Consider the following 21425-nt stretch of genomic DNA (forward strand, 5'->3'; position numbering starts at 1 on the left):
GTAGACGCCTAGTTTTTAATCTGACTGCAATGAGCTCAGCTTCATTATATGCAACATCATTGGTGCAACCAGGGCTATTGGAGACCTCCATGGGTTTTTTGGCCAAATACAAAAAAATAGCATGGGAGATTTTGTTTGTTAGTATGTTCACTGTGAACTAGCATATATGACGCGAAAATACGTAGTTGGTCAGAAGAATTGTAATTGCGGTCTCAGAGGCTAGAAGAATAGCATAGCAACCTCCCCAAGACCAACCACTAGGGGTCAGCAGTGATAAGGGGAATTGGCATAGTGACTAGGGAAATGCACAGAAAGTTCCACATATCTTATTTCTAACCAACATAGCCAGCCATTGAACCGGCTGCTATTTAAGCTAAAAATTATAAAAAGAAAATAAATATCAGCTAGCAGGACTCCCAAGTGCTACTTGACTTCCTGGGTCTCTGGGTAATGTATTTTTCAAAAGATTTTCATGAAAGACAATAAAATATAAAGAATAGACCTTTTTGGACAGACAAATCGGGAGGAAGTGATCTTTGTTCGAGACCTGTCTGTATTTAGCAACAGTGATCAGCATAGATATAGAAACCTAGATACCTCATTCGCTGCTGCAGTTCATTGGAGACGCATGTAATCTTATGGAGGCCGTCATATTGAACTCCAATATGGGGCGCTGGTGACTACTGTCCAATCACAGCGAGTCTCGGGACTTAATCTAATCTAGGGTGCGTTTGAATACACAAACGCAAATAGAGTGCACCCTAGATTCTGACAAGTCCCGGAAAAGACCTTCTGTGATTGGCCAGTATTCACTTTGAGTGGCAGCGTGCTGTGCCGCCGCCATATTGGAAACAAAAATGGCAGCCGCCATACAATACACATGCCCCAGAGCTGGAGTCTATGGATCGAAACACATTCACATAGGATGTCAGGAGTCAGGAAATGTGTACAATTACCTACTGGCTGTCTGGCTCCCAAGCATTACTTGACTTCCTGTGATTGGCTATCTTGGTGACATGTCAAGGATCTTTGATGTAACTCACCTGCAAGTTCACCTGTTGATTAGAGCAGAGCGTGTGAGTTCAGTTTGTCAGTGTGTCCTGTTTCTTTTTTGGAGTGTGTGTGTGACTGTGCATCTAAAGTAAGTTTAATGTTGGATGTACTATACAGTGCTTCTGCTGTCATTTCTTGTCATTTGCCTCTTGCGAGTTAACAATTATGACCTTTAGTTTCCTCTCTGTTAACTTGCTAATTGCTTCTTTCTCACACTGAATTATTGTGCAATATTTATTTATAGAATTATAGTTTTGGGTTAGTTAATACATAGTGATTTTGCCTAGTTTCTGTTGAATCTATAAAGACTGTATTTTAAGATGTATTATTCTTGTGTTCAGCGTTGAAGTTCATAGCCCATCATATGTTTTATTGGGGTGACATAAGCAAGTGATTTCCAAGTTGTTTAAATTACAGTTTAGACATGCCTGAAAGAGAATGTTAAATTAGCAGCTTGAAAGCAAAGTGATTTGCATACAGTACAGTTATTTCTTTGCTAGTACATTTGTACATCTTACCACATAGTTTTTAGTTTTTTTTTTAACGGACAGAAAAGAGAGAACAAACAAGACAGACAAAATAAAACTATGTACATTCTGAGAGTAGGGAAGCACAGTAAACAATAGAATACCCTAATCACCTAATGACTCAGGAGATTATATATATATATATATATATATAACTTTTTTTATTTATTTTATTTAAGAGGTTCAGGAAGCAACCAATGTCTGGTTATGTTTTTTTTTTTTTTTTGTACACCAATAGTAGTAACAAAACAAACAACAACATATTCGTTGAAGTGACCTGTGTGAAAGTCAACAATTGCGTCCTCTCCTGCAAAGTGTGTCTTCTTATTGGCATTTCCATCCAAATTCTCTCCATGAGTGGGAGTTGGTACATTTCCACTTAGAGTCAAAACAAGCATTCCATTCTTCATTTGGAAATTCAAGGTTACCTTAATTTTCCCACTGGTTTTTCACATGTTCTGTCGAGTGAGGTTTCTTTGTCATAAAAGCCAGGCTATACAGCCTGGAAATAATACCCCTGCTTGTCTGAGGAATATGCTTTTATTATTTCATTCAATAAAGTACAATACAATGGATATATCTATTAGTACTTTGAAGTAATGGCGTAATTGCAAATATCAAAAATAATAATAATCTTGTTTCTAAATCATATTTTTCTTTTAGTGTCTGGAAATCTATTGGTTGCAGTACAGCACAGTAGTTTCAGTGCCGGTGTCGGCAATTGGAAAAACCTGTGGCTAACAGTACAATGTTGTCTTTCCTAGAAACTCTGGAGCAGATAGCAGCACAGTTAGCAGCACAGTTAAAACGGCAGTCACAGGAGGAGGAGATGCCGAGCCCCAGCACTGCCCCCACTAGACGCCAAGCTCCCAGGCGGGCCAGAAACAAAGCCAAGGTAACTGAGGTGTAGTGTTGCTTTTGACAGCAAGTTTTGATTTAGTTTTAGTCATAGTCTTTTGAATAAGATTCCATTTAGTTTTAGTAATATTTGAAATGTCATCTGAAATGTTTTAGTGTTAGTCTAGTTTTAGTCGACTAAATCTACAGTTGAATTTGTCGACTAAATGTATTTTGGCGGTGCCTTTCAGCATGCACTTGGTTGCATGCTGAAAATAGTCGATCTACAAGCTCGCAAAAAAGCTTGTAGATCGGCTATTTTCAGCAAGCAGACAAAGAAATGACTTAGTTCTCCTGGATCTCTTCTCCACTAGTCCCTCCCTAACATTTTAGTCTAGTTTGTATTTGTTGACATCAGTTTTTATTCAGTTATTTCGTTTTCGTCAGTAAAAATAGGTAGTCGACGAGCATTTTTCTGCTTACGGTAGTTTTAGTCAACATTTCACCAAGCAAGCTGGCTTCATGTGGGTTTGTGGCAAGCTGCAGGAAAATGCATGCATATGTGACCAATGTTTCAGTTCCTGATTTGTTTACCACTTTATAAAACTAAACATGTAATCCACCCAAGTTCATCCTTCATGTCCTCAACTCAATGCTGCTCTTTTGCAGGCTCGTAAATCGCGGCGGTTGATGGATGAGGAAGAGGAAGCACAAAATGCTGTTACCATCGAACCCCCCAAACTAGAAGGCAAATATGGGATCGATGCCTGGAAGTTTTGGATCGAGCGGCGGGAGAAACCGGCTAAACCAGAAAAGCCCCGTGGCAGATGTGAGTCTTATGAATAAATTGTTGCTAAGTATATTAGACCAGGGGTCCCCAACAGTTTTGGCCTCAAGGACCCCTTCTAATGTTTTAAATAACCACTAGGGATAGTTCTCTGTCCGTGTGTGGTCTAGTAATCACTAGGGATAGTTCTCTGTCCGTGTGTGGTCTAGTAATCACAAATGGCCTAATGAAACCGCATGACCTGAACGTGAGCTCACTAAAATCCACAGAAAAAATAAAGAGGACATGTCCTTGATGACACCTATAGGTGTGATCAGAACTATTCTCCCCCTGCACAGAACATGGAACTAAACAGGGTTGTCATTGTGGTAGGTTCACGCCCAATAACCAAAGCTCTTGTTTGTTTTTTTCGTCTCAATGTCAGCCTTTCATATTGAACCGAAGGAAGACATTCTTCGCTGCACCACGGTTGAGCTGGCCTTCGGTCTCTGCCACTTCATCTCTGAAGTGAGGCGACCGAATGGAGAACGCTACTCGCCTGACAGCCTCTACTACCTCTGTCTCTGCATACAGCATGTAAGATGGTCCTATCACTAGACGGTCATGTTGTGGTTGTCATGAACCCTACTCTTGTCTTGAGTATGGCGTTAACGGTAAAACAAATCTCTTGGAAAAGAGAGTTAATCTTAACGCATACTTTTACCTGGTTAAAGGATAAGGGATATGATATTGTGACTGTGAATATTGTCAGTTCAAGTTGTGTACAGAAAAACATAACACCACTGCTATGATATGCAAGCACAGTCACAGAGCATAAAGAAAACAAACATGCACACTTTGTACAAATTTGTACAAATGTCTTAACCACTCGAACCCTCTATACTTGGTAAACTGCACTGGGGTTGGCTTGTCTCTGTACTCGGTCTGCTCTTTGTTTCCCCCCCTCTACAGATCTACAAGCTCGCAACACATCTCAAGCTTGTAGATCTGAGATTGTCAGTGAATGTTCCCCCCACAATAGGGATGCATCATGCTAGGGTTCAAGTGGTTAAACTCAGATGGGGACCTTTGTGTGTACAAACATGTACTTATTACTGTTTTTATTTCTGTTAACTGTTTACCTATTAACCTTTCATCTTTGCCTAGCACCTCTTTGAGAATGGCCGTGTCGAGAATATATTCACTGACATTGTGTACAGCAAGTTTGCCAGTGAGATCTCAAAGTTGCTGAAAGATTTCACGCCCACAGTAACCGCTAGTGGTAAGAAATCTACATATCTTCTCTTGTGTCTTAACCCTGGTTCATGCTCACTATGAAAACTGACATGATAGAGTGCTGTAATCCAAACTCCATTTTCATACCAAGGCTAGGGGTTCAAATCCTTTAAGTTAGTTTACCTCAACTATGACTTTATGATTAACAGTTTCCCTGCGGTGATTAAACAATCGTGTTCCAGTTCTCCCTGCCTAGTTTACACTAACCTTTGAAGAGCCACTGCGCCGACTTGATCCTTGCTTGTCATAAAAATCCGCTTTCAAAGGGTGTTATCGCTTGTCGTAGTGTTGAAAAGTATTCCAAAGTGGCGATCACAACAACAGAACGGAGAAGGAACGTGCGCGCTGCGCGGCACCGCTACCATTGTAATGCATTGGGCCTCAATGTCCCTTAAGTACTGGTCTTTGGTTTAAATTGTTGAATTTCCCCACTGTTTTGTGGTGCATGAATGGACGCCAATCCACAGAATATAAACCAACCATTCAAATATTAGTAGCGTTGGAAAGGCTTAGTTCCAGATATGTTCTTCTGGTGTGTTGAACAGTGATACAGTGTTATATACAGTATCTGGCGTCATCACGTCAACCATCACAATTTGCGTAGTTCCCTGGGCAACTAGGGTTGACATTTTAAGCAGGCAACTCTAGAGGCATACTGTAAACCTTTTCCAAGGTTAACCTGCTATCTAATATTGTTTACATACCAGAAGGAGCACAACGGATGAAAACATCACCAACACTGTCTGTGAAACGCAAGCACTTTAACCATATACCGTACAGTACACATACAAATGAAAAATCGATAGTCAGTCAAGATGACATGCTAAAATAGCCTAGGAGGACGTAACTACATTATCCGTAACTAAACTAAAGTTTTCTGAAAAACGTATGTTGCTATAATACAGCATATATATTTAAAGGTCAAATCTAAAACGACACGGATGCTTTCCCGGTTTGAATAGGCTATTGAAATGGTTTTAATGGCTACAACGTCCCTTCTCTCCCAGGCTACATCCATTCCCGTGTGGAGGAGGAGTACCTCTGGGAGTGCAAGCAGCTGGGCGCCTACTCGCCCACGGTCCTCCTCAACACCTTGCTGTTCTTCTGCTGCAAGCACTTTGGCTTCACCACGGTGGAGCAGAACCGCCAGCTGTCCTTCGCCCACCTCATGCGCTGCACCAGGACGGACGCCAAGAACTCGAACACCAGCCTGCTGCGCTTCTACCCGCCCCTCGCCGCCGAGCTGGTGGAGGCGTCTCCCGCCGACACCGCCGCAGCAGAAGGAGGTACGACCTCGACCGCAGAGCCGCGACACGAGACGTCAGGTTTGGGTAAACCTGACTTATACTTGACTGAAAATAACGAAGTGTGTTGGAATGCACATGGAATTAGTGGTGGAAAAAAAATCGATTATCCAATTAATCGCGATAATTCATCGATGCACAAATGTCAAAAATCGATTATATAATATTTTCTTTACCGGAGCAAAAGGGCGGAACTAATCTGAGACTATGCTGCGGCGTCGTACCGGACCGTTTAGAGTGACGCACACAGCGCTCGCACACGCGACATACCAAAGCCTACACGGGTTGTGCAGTCGACACACTGTGATTGGCCAGTCGCTGTGATTGACAGCCTAAACCTAACCCTAACCTCAGTAAAACTATACCTAACCCTAACCTTAACCTCAGTAAACTTAACTTGTCCGGGCGCGTGGTTATAAACACAACCCGTGTAGGAATTAGTATGTAGCCTCGCACACGCTTTAGCTTTCAACAACCAAAACAGAACGAGTTACCAATGCGGAGGGGAAGAGAAAAAAGATGACAGAAAGGGAACATCTTGACTGCATCTCTGGATGTCAGTGGGCAATATGGTCTTGTTCCCACTGTATTTGTTTTCACACAACAAACGTGAGTTGTATCGAGTTCCCGTGTCCCCTCAACGTCATAGAATCCAAAATGTTGCCATACACTTGTAAAATACTTTAAACCAAATGCTCCTTAATGTGTGCAAACAAACAGAAAAGTGTAACATATATATATAGTCTCAAGAACTGACCCCAAGCTTCCTTAATGACACTTCAGTAACTGAAAATTAAATCCCTGAATAAGGAAACAAAGAGAAGCACCTTTTTTGTCCTAACAAAGAATAAAGACAATTTGACAGTGCTGCTGACCTCAACCGAAATCCTGCCCATGTATTTCTTTATTTGTTAATGACATGACATCTTATGTCATTATTAATATATATTTGTTGTATGCTTGTACAAACTGATTCTTTTTTTTTAAAGAAAGCTGCTTAATGTTTCTAAGTTTGATGGGGAGGTGCTGGCCTGAGTGTTCGATTAATCTGTTTATTGATGTTCTGTATTTGGCCACGGACCCCCATCTGAAAATATTTTGTTCTATGGACCCCCCCCCAGAAGCAAAGATTTGAGTTAAAAACGTGCACTTTAAAAGAATATATATTCATGATCATAATCATTAGAAAGCACTTTGTTTATTAGCCACACAGTGACTGAGTGATTAACAGTGAGTGATTAATCATGATTAATCGGGATTGTAACGTAGCCCAATTAATCGGGATTAATCAAATCGTGACCCTCGTACCTGGCGATGTAATCGCATCGCCAGGTACCTGGCGTTTTCCGCCCCTACATGGAATGATGTGTGTCCCTGTGTGTTCCTCTCAGATGCAGACGGTGCCCCGGCTGCTAAGAAACGTAAGGAGGAGGAGACTAAGGAGACGAAGGAGAACGAAGTGACCCTGGAGATGGCAGAGAACAGGACTAACCCTCTCCGCTGTCCAGTCCGACTCTACGAGTTCTACCTCTCCAAGTGGTACGTCTGGTTTTCCCTCTCCATCGGTCATGCACATTAGATCTTCTCTCATTTGAATACATTAACCGTACATAATGTATACGTATAGAGCAGGGGTGCCCACACATTGAGATCTACTTTCAAAATGACCAGCCCACTGAAAAAATAAGTGTACCATTGCTGAAAATAGTTTAAATATATAATGTACCTGGGGGGGCTTTGGAATAGAAATTATGACAGGCAGTTTCTGCTGTCAAAATATGTCCCCCCGTATTTAACTTAAACGCCCAATGCATTCTCAATGGCAATAGCACAAACTTTGCCATGCTACTAGTCCTACATACTTACACCTAGAAACCCCATTCAAACCTATTTAGGTTCATCTTACGGTGGACATGTTTGCCTGAAATGGAATCTTTGAAATCTTTCATAGTTTTAGAAATATATAGTGCTTTCAAATTTGAGAAATCTATAATGGGGCTCAATGGCAGTAGCCTGGCTAATAAGCCAGACCGAATCAGCCGTTGGCAAAAAAAAAACCTGCCGGCGGATTACGGTCTGGAGAGGCTCAATTGTACGCCCATTTCCTACACCAGAGAACTGGTGTGGCCAATCGGGACACGGTATGCAATATGGGTGGGCTTTGGTACAGTGACGTTCAATGCTTGAGACCTTTGACTGACAGTAGCTCTGACCAATTGCGTCAAAGAGAAAATGTTTGAACCCGCCCCCCGGGAAACAAGATCCATACACAGCATCTCCAGACTCAAATACCACACGACAGTGTGATTTGAGTCTGGCTTATTAGCCAGGCTACAATGGCAGATATTGGCACGTCAAAAAAGCACTTTCACGTAGAAACTCCATTCACACATTTTATAATTCAGCTTACTGTGGAGACACATGCTGGAACTTTTTACTTTGAAATGATTTGTAGTTCCGGAGTTATTTAACTTAAACGCCCAATGAATTCTCAATGGCAATTACACAAACTTTGGCATGTTACTTGTCCTACATACTTACACCTAGTAACCCCATTCAAACCTATTTAGGTTCATCTTACGGTGGACATGTTTGACTGAAAAGAAATCTTTGAAATGTTTCATAGTTTTAGAAATATATAGTGCAAGGACACTTCGACACCAACTCTGGGGGAGCCCGGGTTCGAACTGGCAACCTTGCAGTTACCATCCAGCCACTCTACCCCCTGAGCCACCGCCGCCCTGTTTTGGTTTGGTTTTACTATAGTTTATGACAGAATGGAGAGAGAAAGCTAAATTCATTGACAAAGTACATTTGGAATTTGTCACCCATCCTACACACCCTAGAGAAACTATAGCGTTTATCTGACACTAGTGCATAGTGATTTGGCAATGAGTGAAGCAGGCACTATAGGGTTCAATGTGTTGCTTTAGATAAGCTAAACCGTTATTGATCCCTGGAGAGAAATTCAGCAGTCGCAGCTACAGATAAGAGTATTGGAAAGGATGCTGTGACAGGACACATGACCACTGGCAGACTTTCAGACACTCTGACCTCCACTGTGATATATTTATCAGCTTAATAAGCCTGAGTTGCCATGTTAGCTGTTGCAACTGGCGTGTCTGCAACATCTTAGATTCTGAGCCAGTACCATGCCTGTGTCAACATCTTCCCCCTACTCTTGTCTGTACATTTTCACTGTGAATTGAATTTGATTTGCCTTCAAAATTACAATCGTTGTGAACCAACCCTGTCCTACCCAGTTCGAAGAAGTCAAAGTCTTGAGAAATAAATGTTATGTATGTTCACCACAAGATGGTAGTTGGCACTGAAGATTTTCAACCAAAAAAAGCTGCTCCAGAGCCAACAATGTCCAGTTATGTGCCATGGACCGTAGTGTGCATGAAGGTTTTTACCCCACGCCCAGAAGACCTTTATTAATGACCAAACCTTTCCCCCGAGAGGAAGACAAACAAAAGAGTGGATGAAGCGAAAACCTCTGGTCCCTTCCATGGACAGACGCGACGCAGCGACCCCAAACCTAAAGCCTTTTCTCCACTTTCCCCCTCCCCCCAGCTCTGAGTCTGTGAAGCAGCGTGCCAACATGTTCTACCTCCTCCCGGAGCGCAGCTGTGTGCCCACCAGCCCCCTGTGGTTCTCCACCACCCCTCTGGACGACGACACCATGCAGGCCATGCTAACGCGCATCCTCACTGTCCGGGAGATGCTCCGTCTGCGCTCTGCGGAGGCAGCGGCCGAGGAGGGAGACCCGCAGGCACAGAAAGACCCAGATGACCCGCTCTTTGTCCCCGAAGACGAGGATTCGGAATGAACTGAGAGATGAAGAGTCATGACGTTTTTTGTAATGCATTCGTTTTATTTGTTTTGTAGGGCTGGTCATTTTCCACACTTGTTCAAAGTTTGCTCCTCCCCAAGCTGCCACTTTCCTGTCAATCTATGTAGAAACCCATTTTAACACGCTTACATAACCTTAGCACACATACAACCTGTAGTGTCCACAAACTGCATTTGTCCTATTACAGGACCTTTTGTCTGTGGTAGTTTTCTGGGCTAAAATTTAATATTCTGATTAATACATACTTTATTTTTAATGTGAAAGTTTCCATTTACTGTACATTGTATCTCTCAGTTCCTGTGGTACCAAATTGTTAAGGCTATTGGAGTTTAATCAAATTTGGGTTAAATGCAAAGCATGTTAATTGTGAACATGACGAGCTGCTCATAAAAAGTGGGTCCAATATTTTTCTACATTTACTCCCCATGGTGCCATTGAAGACGTTAGAGCATGATGGGTCATGATTTCAATGTTAATCATAAACACCGTTAGATGGTGATGAGTCATGAATGATTGGAATGTCAATCATAGACACCCTGTTAATTCCCTGAGTCTCTATATGTTGCATATTTGAACCCATGGGCTTGTTTCTGATAGTTAAACTTTGAAAATGTGTGGAAGTGCTACCCTCTAATGGTTCATTAAAGCTATGTATCTGTAGCCTACTGTATATCCTTCCTTCTGTTGTCAGAGACTCATGTTGTCAGAGTAGAATTTTGTAATGCATATGCTTTTTAAATAAAAAGAAAACCATCTTAAAATATACACTTTGTATTGTTTTCTGGGTGGGAACCCCTTTTGGTGTTATAAACCTTCTGGACAGGAACCCCTTTTGGGGTTTCTGTACAGTATGTAGGCCTACAGTATTCAAAAGTTTAAAATATTTGATGCTACTATATAAATAAAGTTTTTTTTAGAAGATTTAGGCCAGGATTTACAAGGTGTTTTTAGAATCCGCCTCAGTTCAAAATAAGTTAAGACCACAATTTATCTATTTTTCCCACAGCAAATTTAGATATTTAGCTTTAATATTTTTGTTATAGAACTACTGTAAATGAACAACACAACTGCCCTCAGTAATCAATATGACCAAGATCATTTGTTATTTTGACATTCTTTAGAAATATATGTAAACAACTGAGGTACAAACCTCAAATGTTTATATATTTTTTGTCTCGAGACAGACTGTTGAGGGTGCTGTTTCTCCTTTATTTGCTGATGGGTTTTCAGATTGGTAAAATGTAACCAGTAAAAAGTAACATTTTACATGAACTAGAAAATACAAACATGGATGGACATGATACAAAACACAGCCATATGACAATGTAGGTAAAATTTAATTAAAAGACTGAGTGTTCAGGCAGACTGAATACTGTAGCCTACTGTAAGCAAGCATGTATGAAGTTTCATGATGTTCTTCCAGGGAACTTCCTCTTTATTTATTTTTGAAGATACATTTTTGTGCTTTTATGAGAGGACAGTAGACTGACAGGAAATGGGGAGTGGCACGCAGGAGAGGTTGTCTCCGACAAAAAGAACAGTATGATATGACATAAGATTTATTTTAATATAGAAAATCCCAAATTATAATTTAGGCAAGATTTCAGCCTGATCTGACAAATAAATTGACTTCCATTATAATTACATCTCAAAATAAGTGCTTGAGATAAAGAATATACAGGAAAAAAAATAATCAAACATAAAGTGATATTTACTCCAATCCAGTACATGTCTTCAGCTTCAGCCATTTTTAGCATCAGTTTTCCTTGTAGGAATATGAATATAAAATTGTGATCTAAATTAGAATGCTGTAAATTCTATATTGAAGCACCATTCCTTATTACTGTTAAAACATCTAAAAGAATGAGGATGTAACATGTAGGACACAGGTATAATGTATCATAATTGATCCCATCTTATACCTGTTAGATTCTACAGACCTCGTTAAAATACAGTACATTCTAACAGTTAGAATGTACTGTATTTTAACGAGGTCTGCTCCCTTATACAGTGTGTGCAGTCAATCCTGCTCTGATCCCAAGTGTATTTGTCAGAGGAGACTAACTAACTAACTAACTGTCAGAGGAGAACCGGTAACACTTTCTTCCCCGAGACTCCCAGCCTGGTGCACATGGTTTGGTACATTTCAGTCCTTTCAAGAGATTTAGGGGGAAAGTTGAAAACCTGTAGATTATTCAGTGTATTTTTACAAAATACACAGAGATAATTGCACTTTATTGTGCAATCTCTGACCTCTAATCAAAATATCTGAGTTGTTCAGAATTTATTTGATCAAGCGCTCATATGATTGATTGTTATATTTTATAAAATGATATAAATATGTTTATTTTATTTATTGATGCATGTATATATGCATGCTTTTAAAATCTGAAAAAACATATGTTGCTATATCAGTGGTGCTCAAACCTTTTCACGTACATAGGTTAACTACCTTTATGTGTACAGTAATGAAGAAGTATTAGGGCTGCCAAAGTTAATCAAACTTCAAATCGATTTTATCTTTTCTTTTAATAATATATATATTTTAAAGTCACAATTCACGATACTTGCTGAGCTTCTTTAAACTAAGCATTTCTGGAAACACACTGACATGCATGAATCTGCAATAAAATACCGGTAGTCGAATATGCACTATGCAGGCTGCCAAAAGGTTTTAAACTATCATAGACACAAGGGACACAACAGGCCATCACATTTGAATTACTATCTATATGACTTTATACTTTTAGGCTTCTTTCACAGCCACCTTCTTCTATTCCAGGGAACTTCCTCTTTTTTACTTCTTGGTTCACACATTTGCTGTCACTTCTCAGCACATTTGAAGTCACCACATAAATAAAATAACAATTACATTGGCTCAGCATCACACGCAAACTATATTAGCCTACTGAGTCATTTAATTTGGGTGTACAGTATGTGCAATAATGGATTGTTCCTCAAAACAAGTTCCTTTCTTTGTTAGCGATCGTTTCTTTTACTTTAAAGAATTGAACTGAATGTGACACTATCACAATTGTGACCTACTACCACAATCAATCTATTATAGGGCTAATGTTCCATATCCAGCCAAAAAAACTGAGCTGTCTTCTGTGTGTCTCTGAAAGTCCATCAAAATTGTGTGCTAAAAGGTTTACTCCAGCATGATGTCAGTGGTGTAAAATCTATGAATGTGAAAATTACAACCCATGCTTCATGGTTTTTAGCTGCCCTTTGTGGCCATGATACAGGTTGATGTAATTGCAGCCATAGACTGTGTAAGGCATGGCAGAAGGGATAAAAACAAATGTTCTCTATTGATCGATCTATTGATTGATTGATTGAATACTTAATATCAACAAATGTGTTAAAAGTAGCCTACAGGTAGTAATCTACAGTCAAAGTTTATGCTAGCAACTAAAAGCATAACAAATAATCAGTAATACATATACATAAAGAAAAAAAACACTGGCATCAATAGGTTTATTTACAGAGAAAGGAGGGGGCAGGGGAAAGAGGATGCTATTATAACAAGGTGTTCAAAGGCCAGAAATTCTTTTAGCTTTTACAGATAAAAGACAAAAAAGAACAATATGAAAAGAATATATATATTTACGAGTGGTGGAAAGTAACTAAGTACATTTACTCAAGTACTGTACTTAAATAGACTTGAGGTATTTGTACTTTACTTGAGTATGTACAATTTTCAGTACTTTTACTTCCACTCATTTCAGAGGCAAATATTGTACTTTTACTCCACTACATTTGACAACTTTTGTTACTAGTTACTAGTAGATTTTGATTATTATTACAAAACATACATTAACCACTTCAGCCACCACTTCACTTCGGCCATTTGAAAATAGCAGATCTACAAGCTCACAATGTGTCTCATCGCAACGCATTGTGAGCTTGTAGCTCTGCTATTTTCAAAAAGATTTATACATTTGAAAATAGTATAAATATAGAAAACATTCTGCATAGTAAAGTTAGATTGAGACGCATACCCTCTTGCCAGAGTCTGCTTGTTTCTCACAAATGTATTTGTGTGGTATGTCACAGAATGCGTCAAACCAAGTATCTTCCAGAGCACCAGTCTCCCCCATTCTTGCACAGTCTTGACCGCCAGGACGTTTATTTCTGTCATTCCAGTTATCAGGCTCTCCCGGACTCCAGAAACTAAACATAGATAAGATCACAGAGATTGAAAAGTATTACTATAACACCAAGCAAGCCGATTTAATTAAAGGTAGGGTAAGTGATATTTTTTGGTTAAAACTAAGGTATTTCGGTAAATCACTATATTCTGATTGTGATCATTACTATAGAGTGTTTCTTCAGTAACATGAGTCTCCATTTTCAGGTATAGGTGACGACATTTCAGCCAATCAGGAGAGAGGAGCCATTTATCAGCTTAAATGTTTATAGTGTTCCAGTTCCAATTTTGTCTGCTCATTTCTTTGTGTCAGCACTTTCAATTCCACTTATCCTGACTGCGTTAACGTTCTCTATCCTAATTGGATAAAATTGGTATCCCGACATGAAAATACATTTATTTTAACCAAAGAAAATCACTTACCCTGCCTTTAACCTACAACGGGAGATCAAAGTTTTCATTAATGAAAACAGTCAAACCTTAATTCAGTCAGTAGTGGGGAGCCATCTGCCCAAACCCATTTGCCCTCTTCCTTTGAATCGGTCAGTCCAATCCAGAACTTGTCTTCAGCTTCAGCCATTTTTTCCATCAATTTTCCTTGTAGGAATCTCTGGATATAAAATTGTGATGAAAATTATAATGCTGTAAATAAATTCTGTATTAGGCCACTGTACCAACTATAAAACACATCTAAGAAATTGAGGATGTAACATGTAGGACAACACTCACAACAGTATAATGTACAGCTCTAAATCATTGATCCTATCTTACCTGTTCGGATTTACTGTCTATTTTAACCAAGTCTGCTCCTTCCAGTGTGCAGTCATTCCTGCTCAGCTCCCAAGTGTATTTGTTTGAGGAGAACAAGTAACACTTTCCTCCATCAGACTCCCAGCCTGATTCACATGGTTTGGTACATGTTTCTTTAAAGAGGTTTACAGTAGGCGGAAAGTTTAACACTTCAAGAAATACTTCATACACAAGAAATACACACTGCACATTATTAATACAGTATGAACTGTTGTTACTTGTCTCTCATATACTTCAGACAAACTGTCTGAGTTATATTTAGTGGAACCTGTAATGTTATTGATGTTTGAAGAAGCGATCACTTCACGTACGGTATAACCATGATATTTCATGTCATTTACATTGAGAGGATCACTTTATCAATTGTAAATATGTATGAGAAAATGTCATTATTTACCATTTGGTGGTTGAATATAACCTGACTCCGCCAGATGGGGCAGCAGAGAGTACACTGGGTTCCCCCCTCCTGCTCCCATCTGGGAACTCTCAGGCAGACTTGATGCCCGGCCACAAAACGGCCTGGCCAATCAGCAGCAGCTTCTAGCAGCTTCTAGCAGCAGCTTCTAGCTTCAAGCTGCTGCTGATTGGCCAGGCCGTTTTGTGGCCGGGCATCAAGTCTGCCTGAGAGTTCCCAGATGGGAGCAGGAGGGGGGAACCCAGTGTACTCTCTGCTGCCCCATCTGGCGGAGTCAGGTTAGGTTGAATACACTGTGGGCAAGAAAACTTTTCTGCTTGGCAGGATGTTAGTTTCTTAGTACTGTCTTTTAAAGCAAGAAAGAAAATCTTTAACCAACATTGACTGTCGCAACTCTCATATAGTTTAGCTGAAAGGTAATGTTCTTGACGAACATGATAATATAAATAAATTCTGCTGCTGGTGTAATTTCTTAAAATAAATTATTTAAATTAACTCAACATCATTATGCCCTTTGCTCTTACCTGTGAGATTCTTTTGTAGTAGGATTTTTTGGTTTTCCATATCTGTATGTGTAAGTTCAAACATTTGTCAGATATTAAAAAATTCACAACATTTAATACAGTACAAACTCATATCTGATCTTACCTGTGGGGTCTTTGGTTTGCATATCTGAAGAAAAAAGACATTCATCAGATATTCTCTTAATTAAAATAAAATATATGTGATGGGAGGCCAACAGTGTATACTGTATACTCACACAGAACAGTTACGGCAATCAATGCAGCTAACAGGAGGGCACAGAGAAGTCCCAGTCCCACTTTCACTATATCACAGCTCCATGAGGCAACCTTTGACCCCACTGGCTGAGACGCAGAATTACCTTTTGAACATGTGATGTGATGAAATAGGGACAGTATTAATTATATATGCCATCTATGGCACTGGCAGCACTAAATGATTAATTGTGTTGAGTATTTTATTCTTTTCAGTGTTTTCTCTAACTACATTGCCGTTTCTGTCCTTACTGGACATCATGAAGGTCATACAATTAGACTTTCTTACTTTGTGGTTTTAATGTGTCTTAATACATTTCAAGGACATTTCTTATTTTGTACTTCCTTGTCCAGACATTTACTGTACATTTACTGTACATGTCAGCATTTCATTGGAATTTGTGGAAATCCACATTGTATTCCCTATATCTTTTATCAGTATCCTCAATATCAACTATTAATATTTCAGTTCAATTTGGCAGACCGGATGTTCTTAGGGTTTCTTTGACCTCTCAGTTTTGGCCCATAGAAGTATAAGAATACTCACACCTACCAGCGGGGTTTTGGGAAGGATCATTGCCCTGAGCTCTGGGAAATCTGACTTCATATGTGCTCTCATTTGATGTTGAAGCTGACACAGACATGAACAAAAACTGTTAATGAATGCAGCTTTTTTAAATCATCAAGGTTAAGGTAAACTTTATTGTCCACAAGGGAAATTTGTCTTGGGCATTCACCCCTGCTGCAGCCACAAACAAAACATCAGTGACAACAAAACATAAAAATACATAACACAGGGGAGACACAACATTACATAAGTGCACACAGTAGGCCTATGGTTAATCGAAACTCTCACAGTTTCAGAGCCTCATTCAACATTTTAGTTGACGCTGGTACAAACGATTTTTAACGATTTATAACTGGCCGAAAAGTGTTTTTACCTCTAACTGCACGGATCTGTGGATAACTTTGTATGCCAACTCCCTAGAAGCCAAGGAAAAACCCTTGCCTGGAATTTTTCACATCTGCTCTTTATAGTGCCACCAGGAGGCCGACATATGTAAAACACATTTTCTAATATTACTCCTTCAGATTTTATCAAAATTTCACGCAAATCGGTACACATGCTCTCCATAATCATGTGATCAAGACGGGTTTGTTTGATTTCTCATAATCCACCCTCATTGGCTACGATTGGCTTCTAAACTTTTCAGGAGTAGCCCGCTTTGTACCCGTTTTGTACAAATCGCCACAACTACTCAACGCAGCGTCCGATTGTGGTGAAACTGTGCATGCATATTCCCACTAGGCTTTGGAAGAAATGCCACTTGACCGTTTTCAAATCAGCCTCATGGTGGCGCTACAACAGGCCAAGCCGCGACACACACACACACACACACACACACACACACATTTATATTGCTCCTAAACATTTTGCCAAACATCACACACACACACTCCTATCCTCCTGGTGGAGACCTGTGCCCAGAAGGGCACTTTTTCTAGTATTCAGGTCTGTTCTTTATGCAATTCATAATCTATGTATCTTTTATTTATAGGCTACTTTGATTAATATGCAAAGTAACTCAATCAACTATAGCAACAAAAGTGGAGTAAAAAGTACATTTGCCTCTGAGGTACAAGTGGAGTAGAAGTTTAATGTATCAATAGAAATGTACACTCCTGAGTGAGTTTTGCAGTTGGCCAGATTTCCAACACATACAAATATTAGAAAATATATTGTAACGTTTTTGTTTACTTGAATTTTATAGAAACACTGAATCATGTTTAAGGTATTTGTGGAAAGTAAATCTTTTTCAAGACTCATTTGTAGAAAAAGAACATTGAATGTCAAATAGTTTAGTCCCCGATTATAATACGACCACGTTTTTTAGGATATTTTCACTACTTCTGAAAAGTTGTCTTTATTCAAGGATTTCCCCATATATTTAATTATATGTCATTTTGAAAGATCTAATTTTGAATTATTAGGCCTATTTCAGATTTGTATTGTTTTGTTGTCCCGACCCTGCCGACCTCTTCCTGAACTGGCTCACAGAAAGGCTACGCATCACTTTGCTAAATGGAAGAAGTAAGATGATTGTTTAAAAGGTTAAAACGTTTTTTAGGGGGTATTTTTTGTCTCAGTAATCTTACCAGACTGCCGTATCTTCTTCGGTAGGCCTTTGTGCTTCCTGGTCTTGGTCCGTAGATCTTCATAGACTGCATCGTCTTTCTTTTGCAGATCAAGACGCTCATAATGTCCTTCTTCAGACATTTCTACATTAGTTCTTCTTGTAGTGACGGTGGTTTCATTCTCGTAGTTTATATCGTCTTGGTCTTCATCTTGGACCTCAATGTTGTCAGAATGCCTCGCTACAGCCATTTGTACCTTATGACTTAATTCTTCCTGCAAGTATTTGACCTCTTCACAACACACTGAAGATATACTGTATTCTCACTACTAACCTAAATGTAGATGGCACTTCTTTCACATGTGACGGATCACTCTTTGTGCACCAATGAAAATAAACCACACAGACACACACACACACACACACACACACACATACGTACACACACACACACACACACACACACACACACACACACACACACACACACACACACACACACACACACACACACACAAAATGCACAATGAGTAGGCTATACTAACGGAAGCTAGAGGTGACCACAGTCTTTCATGATCTCTCGAAAGTTACTCAATCCTCACGACTGTCCATTATGAAGAACCAACACCAAGTAAAAGTTAATGAAATTATATGATAATTATCAATACGATGTTTTAATCAAACAATGTGAATGCATGCATACGTGCATGCGCATGTGCACTTATTTGTGTGTTGATTCAACTAGTATTAATGTTACCTCAGTCCATTCACTTAAGCAATATTACACGAGAGAGTGTGCTTTACCGTGACATTGGCACGTGACGACAGTGATGCTGTCAGGAACGAGACGTAGTCGAGGTCCCAAGCATCACTGAAGTGCCAATAATCATGGTAAAGCACACCCTTGTGAGGAATATTGCGATTATACAATAGTTGCCTACAAAACAAAAAACATCAAAATGAATTCATATTGTGGGGCTGCTGGAACAATTCATTATCAAAATAAAAAAATAATATTTCGACCTGTTTCCCTGTAAATAGAAGAGGTCATTTGACTGAGACATTAACACAGTGTGCGTGTGTACACAGTGTGCGTGTGTGCGTGCACGCGCAGGGGGAGGGGGGAGGAGGAGTAGGGGGGTGGAAGTACATCAGGTCACCTCCCAAAACATTGTAACATGTTAGTTCTAGTGAACTTGTGGGTTTCGGGGGTTCCCCAACATATTGAAACTAAAATGAAACGGTCTAAATAGTTTTTAAATACTTTTTCAACACAAATCTTGTATGGGGGTCCCTCCCTATAGTACAAAATATTATCAGATGGGGGTCCACGGCCAAATACATATTAATGTGGGGGTCCTTGACATGAAAAAGAACGAGGTAGGCCTGTGTGTGTGGACACTTTTCTCCCATGGTAGGACTGGCCTTGCTTTCTATTAGAGAGAATTGCTGCCATCTGTTCGTATAACCATGTAGTTACAACTTAGACTGCATTTTCACAGTAGTAATGGTCTTATATTCAGGTCTGTTCTTTATGCAATTCATAATCTATATCTTTTATTTATAGGCTACTTTGATTAATATGCAAAGTAACTCAATCAATCAACTATAGCAACAAAAGTGGAGTAATACATTTGCCTCTGAGGTACAAGTGGGGTAGAAGTTTAATGTATCAATCGAAATGTACTCTCATGAGTGTGAGTTTTGCAGATGGCCAGATTTCCAACAAAATATACTGTTAACGTTTTTGTTTACTTGAATTTTATAGAAACACTGAATCATGTTTAAGGTATTTGTGGAAAGTAAATCAAGTCAAGTCAGACTCATTTGTAGAAAAAGAACATTGAATGTCAAATATTGAATACCGGTATTCAATTAAATCTGGTTCTGTACATCATCATTAAACATCAACACATACAATTCAGCAGACAAAGCATCTTACTGAAAACGCTGAGACAGTCTTTGAGGGGTGCTAGCCCCTCCTATACCCAGCTTTCCAGGTGTGGGTGAACACAAACATTGGCTTGTGATTGGCTGATCACCCCATAGCAATGATTTGATTGGCTGAGCAAAGTACACATTGAAGCTAAAAGTGAGGGCAGAAAAGCGAAGGCGGAAAAGTGATTGGCCGGCATGGGGATATATGATTGATAAGAGCGCCTCTCACTTCATACGGGTGTGATTTTTTAAAATGTAAATGCTGGCTTGAAACCTCTCAAACAACGAGTGTACCCAATTTAAGGAAATGGCGTCCTTGGTATACGAGTCAATCAATAAATAGTGAATAAATACATAAGCTTAAGCAACAAAATATAGTTTATTGTTTTATCAAGGTGGTACAGATCAGTGCAATTTGTAGCAACAATTATAGGAATATATTCAGGATCGGTAGCCTATAAAGGACCTTCTGTATTAAAAAAACAATACTTTCAAACTGCACAAAACTTGCGTTTTTGAGTGGTGTAAACCACTCCTACAACTGGCTTTTTTGTGCAGAAAATATGAGCATGGTTGCTATGTTCAAAATAATCTCTGACGTAATTAAATCACACCCGGGTGAACTGGATGACCGTAGCAACCATGCTCATTTTTTCTGCACAAAAAAAGCCAGTTGTGAAATCACATCCGGGTGTGATTTCATTACGTCAGATCAGAGCTGATCAGGCTATATAATACCTTACCTTATATAATACCTCACATCGGACAAAAACTCCAGCTGAATCAACTTCATGGTCACAAATCATCACATCACAGCTGATCATGCTATATAAAACCTTACACCACTCAGTTCACACGGGTGTGATTTTTTCTATAATTAATGAATTCAAAATGAATCAGTAAAAATCCCTGCCCTAAATAAAGAGATATTTTTTGGGTTGAACTATCCCTTTAAGATAGTCATGTCTTTCTAGCTGAACATCTGAACAACATTTATTCATGAATATTCATACATTTTAAACATATTCATGAATATTCATACACTAAACACATTTATTCCAGAAATTCAAAAAGATCAAAAATAGCATATGTACAAACTTAAAACGCGCTCTCTGAGCTTAGAGCGGCTATTTTATAGGGACTCACGTAGTTAAACTTGTTTCCAACCTGTGGGTCAGGATCCCCTGGGGGCTACCGTCCACAGATGACAGCAAATTGAGAAATAGGCTACCAATACAAGAATTACAAAAAAGCACTCTATTTTTTTATTTTTTTTTATCCCTCGATTTTGATCGAGGTATCAAACCTTCTAGCTGTGAGGCGACAGCACTACCAACTGTGCCACCGTGCCCCTGGAAAAAAAAGCACTCTCAAAACGAATGCAACAAACTATACTATTAGGAGCCAAAAGGAAGCACGCACATCTCCAGAAATTCTACAGGTGCTGAACAAAAAATATACGTACAATGAAAAGGAAGGGTTGTCCGCACAGTGCGGACAACCCTTCCTTTTCAACAAACTATAACATAAGAAGGAGGCAACACTTGTGAAAATCACTG

The 21425-nt window shown here is 39.4% G+C and overlaps 2 protein-coding genes across 8 annotated transcripts in view; one reads left to right on the forward strand and one right to left on the reverse strand.

Moving 5' to 3' along the window:
* LOC306938573 (zinc finger MYM-type protein 4-like) overlaps nt 1–10402 on the forward strand; it is a 28981-nt gene extending 18579 nt beyond the window's left edge. For 3 of the 5 annotated variants that reach the window (XM_079522807.1, XM_079522804.1, XM_079522808.1), the window contains exons 20-26: nt 2345–2475; nt 3087–3246; nt 3629–3780; nt 4351–4465; nt 5487–5810; nt 7175–7322; nt 9360–10402. In XM_079522807.1, coding sequence (XP_079378933.1) covers nt 2345–2475; nt 3087–3246; nt 3629–3780; nt 4351–4465; nt 5487–5810; nt 7175–7322; nt 9360–9615 — 1286 coding nt within the window. In that variant the 3' untranslated portion in view covers nt 9616–10402. The remainder of the gene's footprint in view (nt 1–2344; nt 2476–3086; nt 3247–3628; nt 3781–4350; nt 4466–5486; nt 5811–7174; nt 7323–9359) is intronic. The other 2 variants (XM_079522805.1, XM_079522806.1) reach the window with 2 other exon arrangements.
* A 2709-nt stretch (nt 10403–13111) lies between these two features.
* On the reverse strand, nt 13112–18218 carry LOC306938575 (C-type lectin domain family 4 member E-like). 3 transcript variants are annotated; one of them, XM_079522810.1, is made up of 8 exons: nt 17951–18218; nt 16347–16424; nt 15778–15900; nt 15666–15689; nt 15542–15583; nt 14564–14715; nt 14272–14402; nt 13112–13815 (listed from the first exon to the last, which is right to left on the reverse strand). In XM_079522810.1, exons 1-8 carry the CDS (start codon nt 18177–18179, stop codon nt 13626–13628), a joined length of 969 nt encoding a protein of 322 aa, XP_079378936.1. In that variant the 5' UTR covers nt 18180–18218; the 3' UTR covers nt 13112–13625. The 3 variants fall into 3 exon arrangements, with proteins under 3 accessions (XP_079378936.1, XP_079378937.1, XP_079378938.1); XM_079522811.1 differs by lacking the exon at nt 16347–16424; XM_079522812.1 differs by lacking the exon at nt 15778–15900.
* Nucleotides 18219–21425: the final 3207 nt, after the last annotated feature.

The sequence above is a fragment of the Electrona antarctica genome (assembly GCF_951216825.1).
Source record: "Electrona antarctica genome assembly, chromosome: 15".
Lineage (NCBI taxonomy): Eukaryota > Metazoa > Chordata > Actinopteri > Myctophiformes > Myctophidae > Electrona > Electrona antarctica.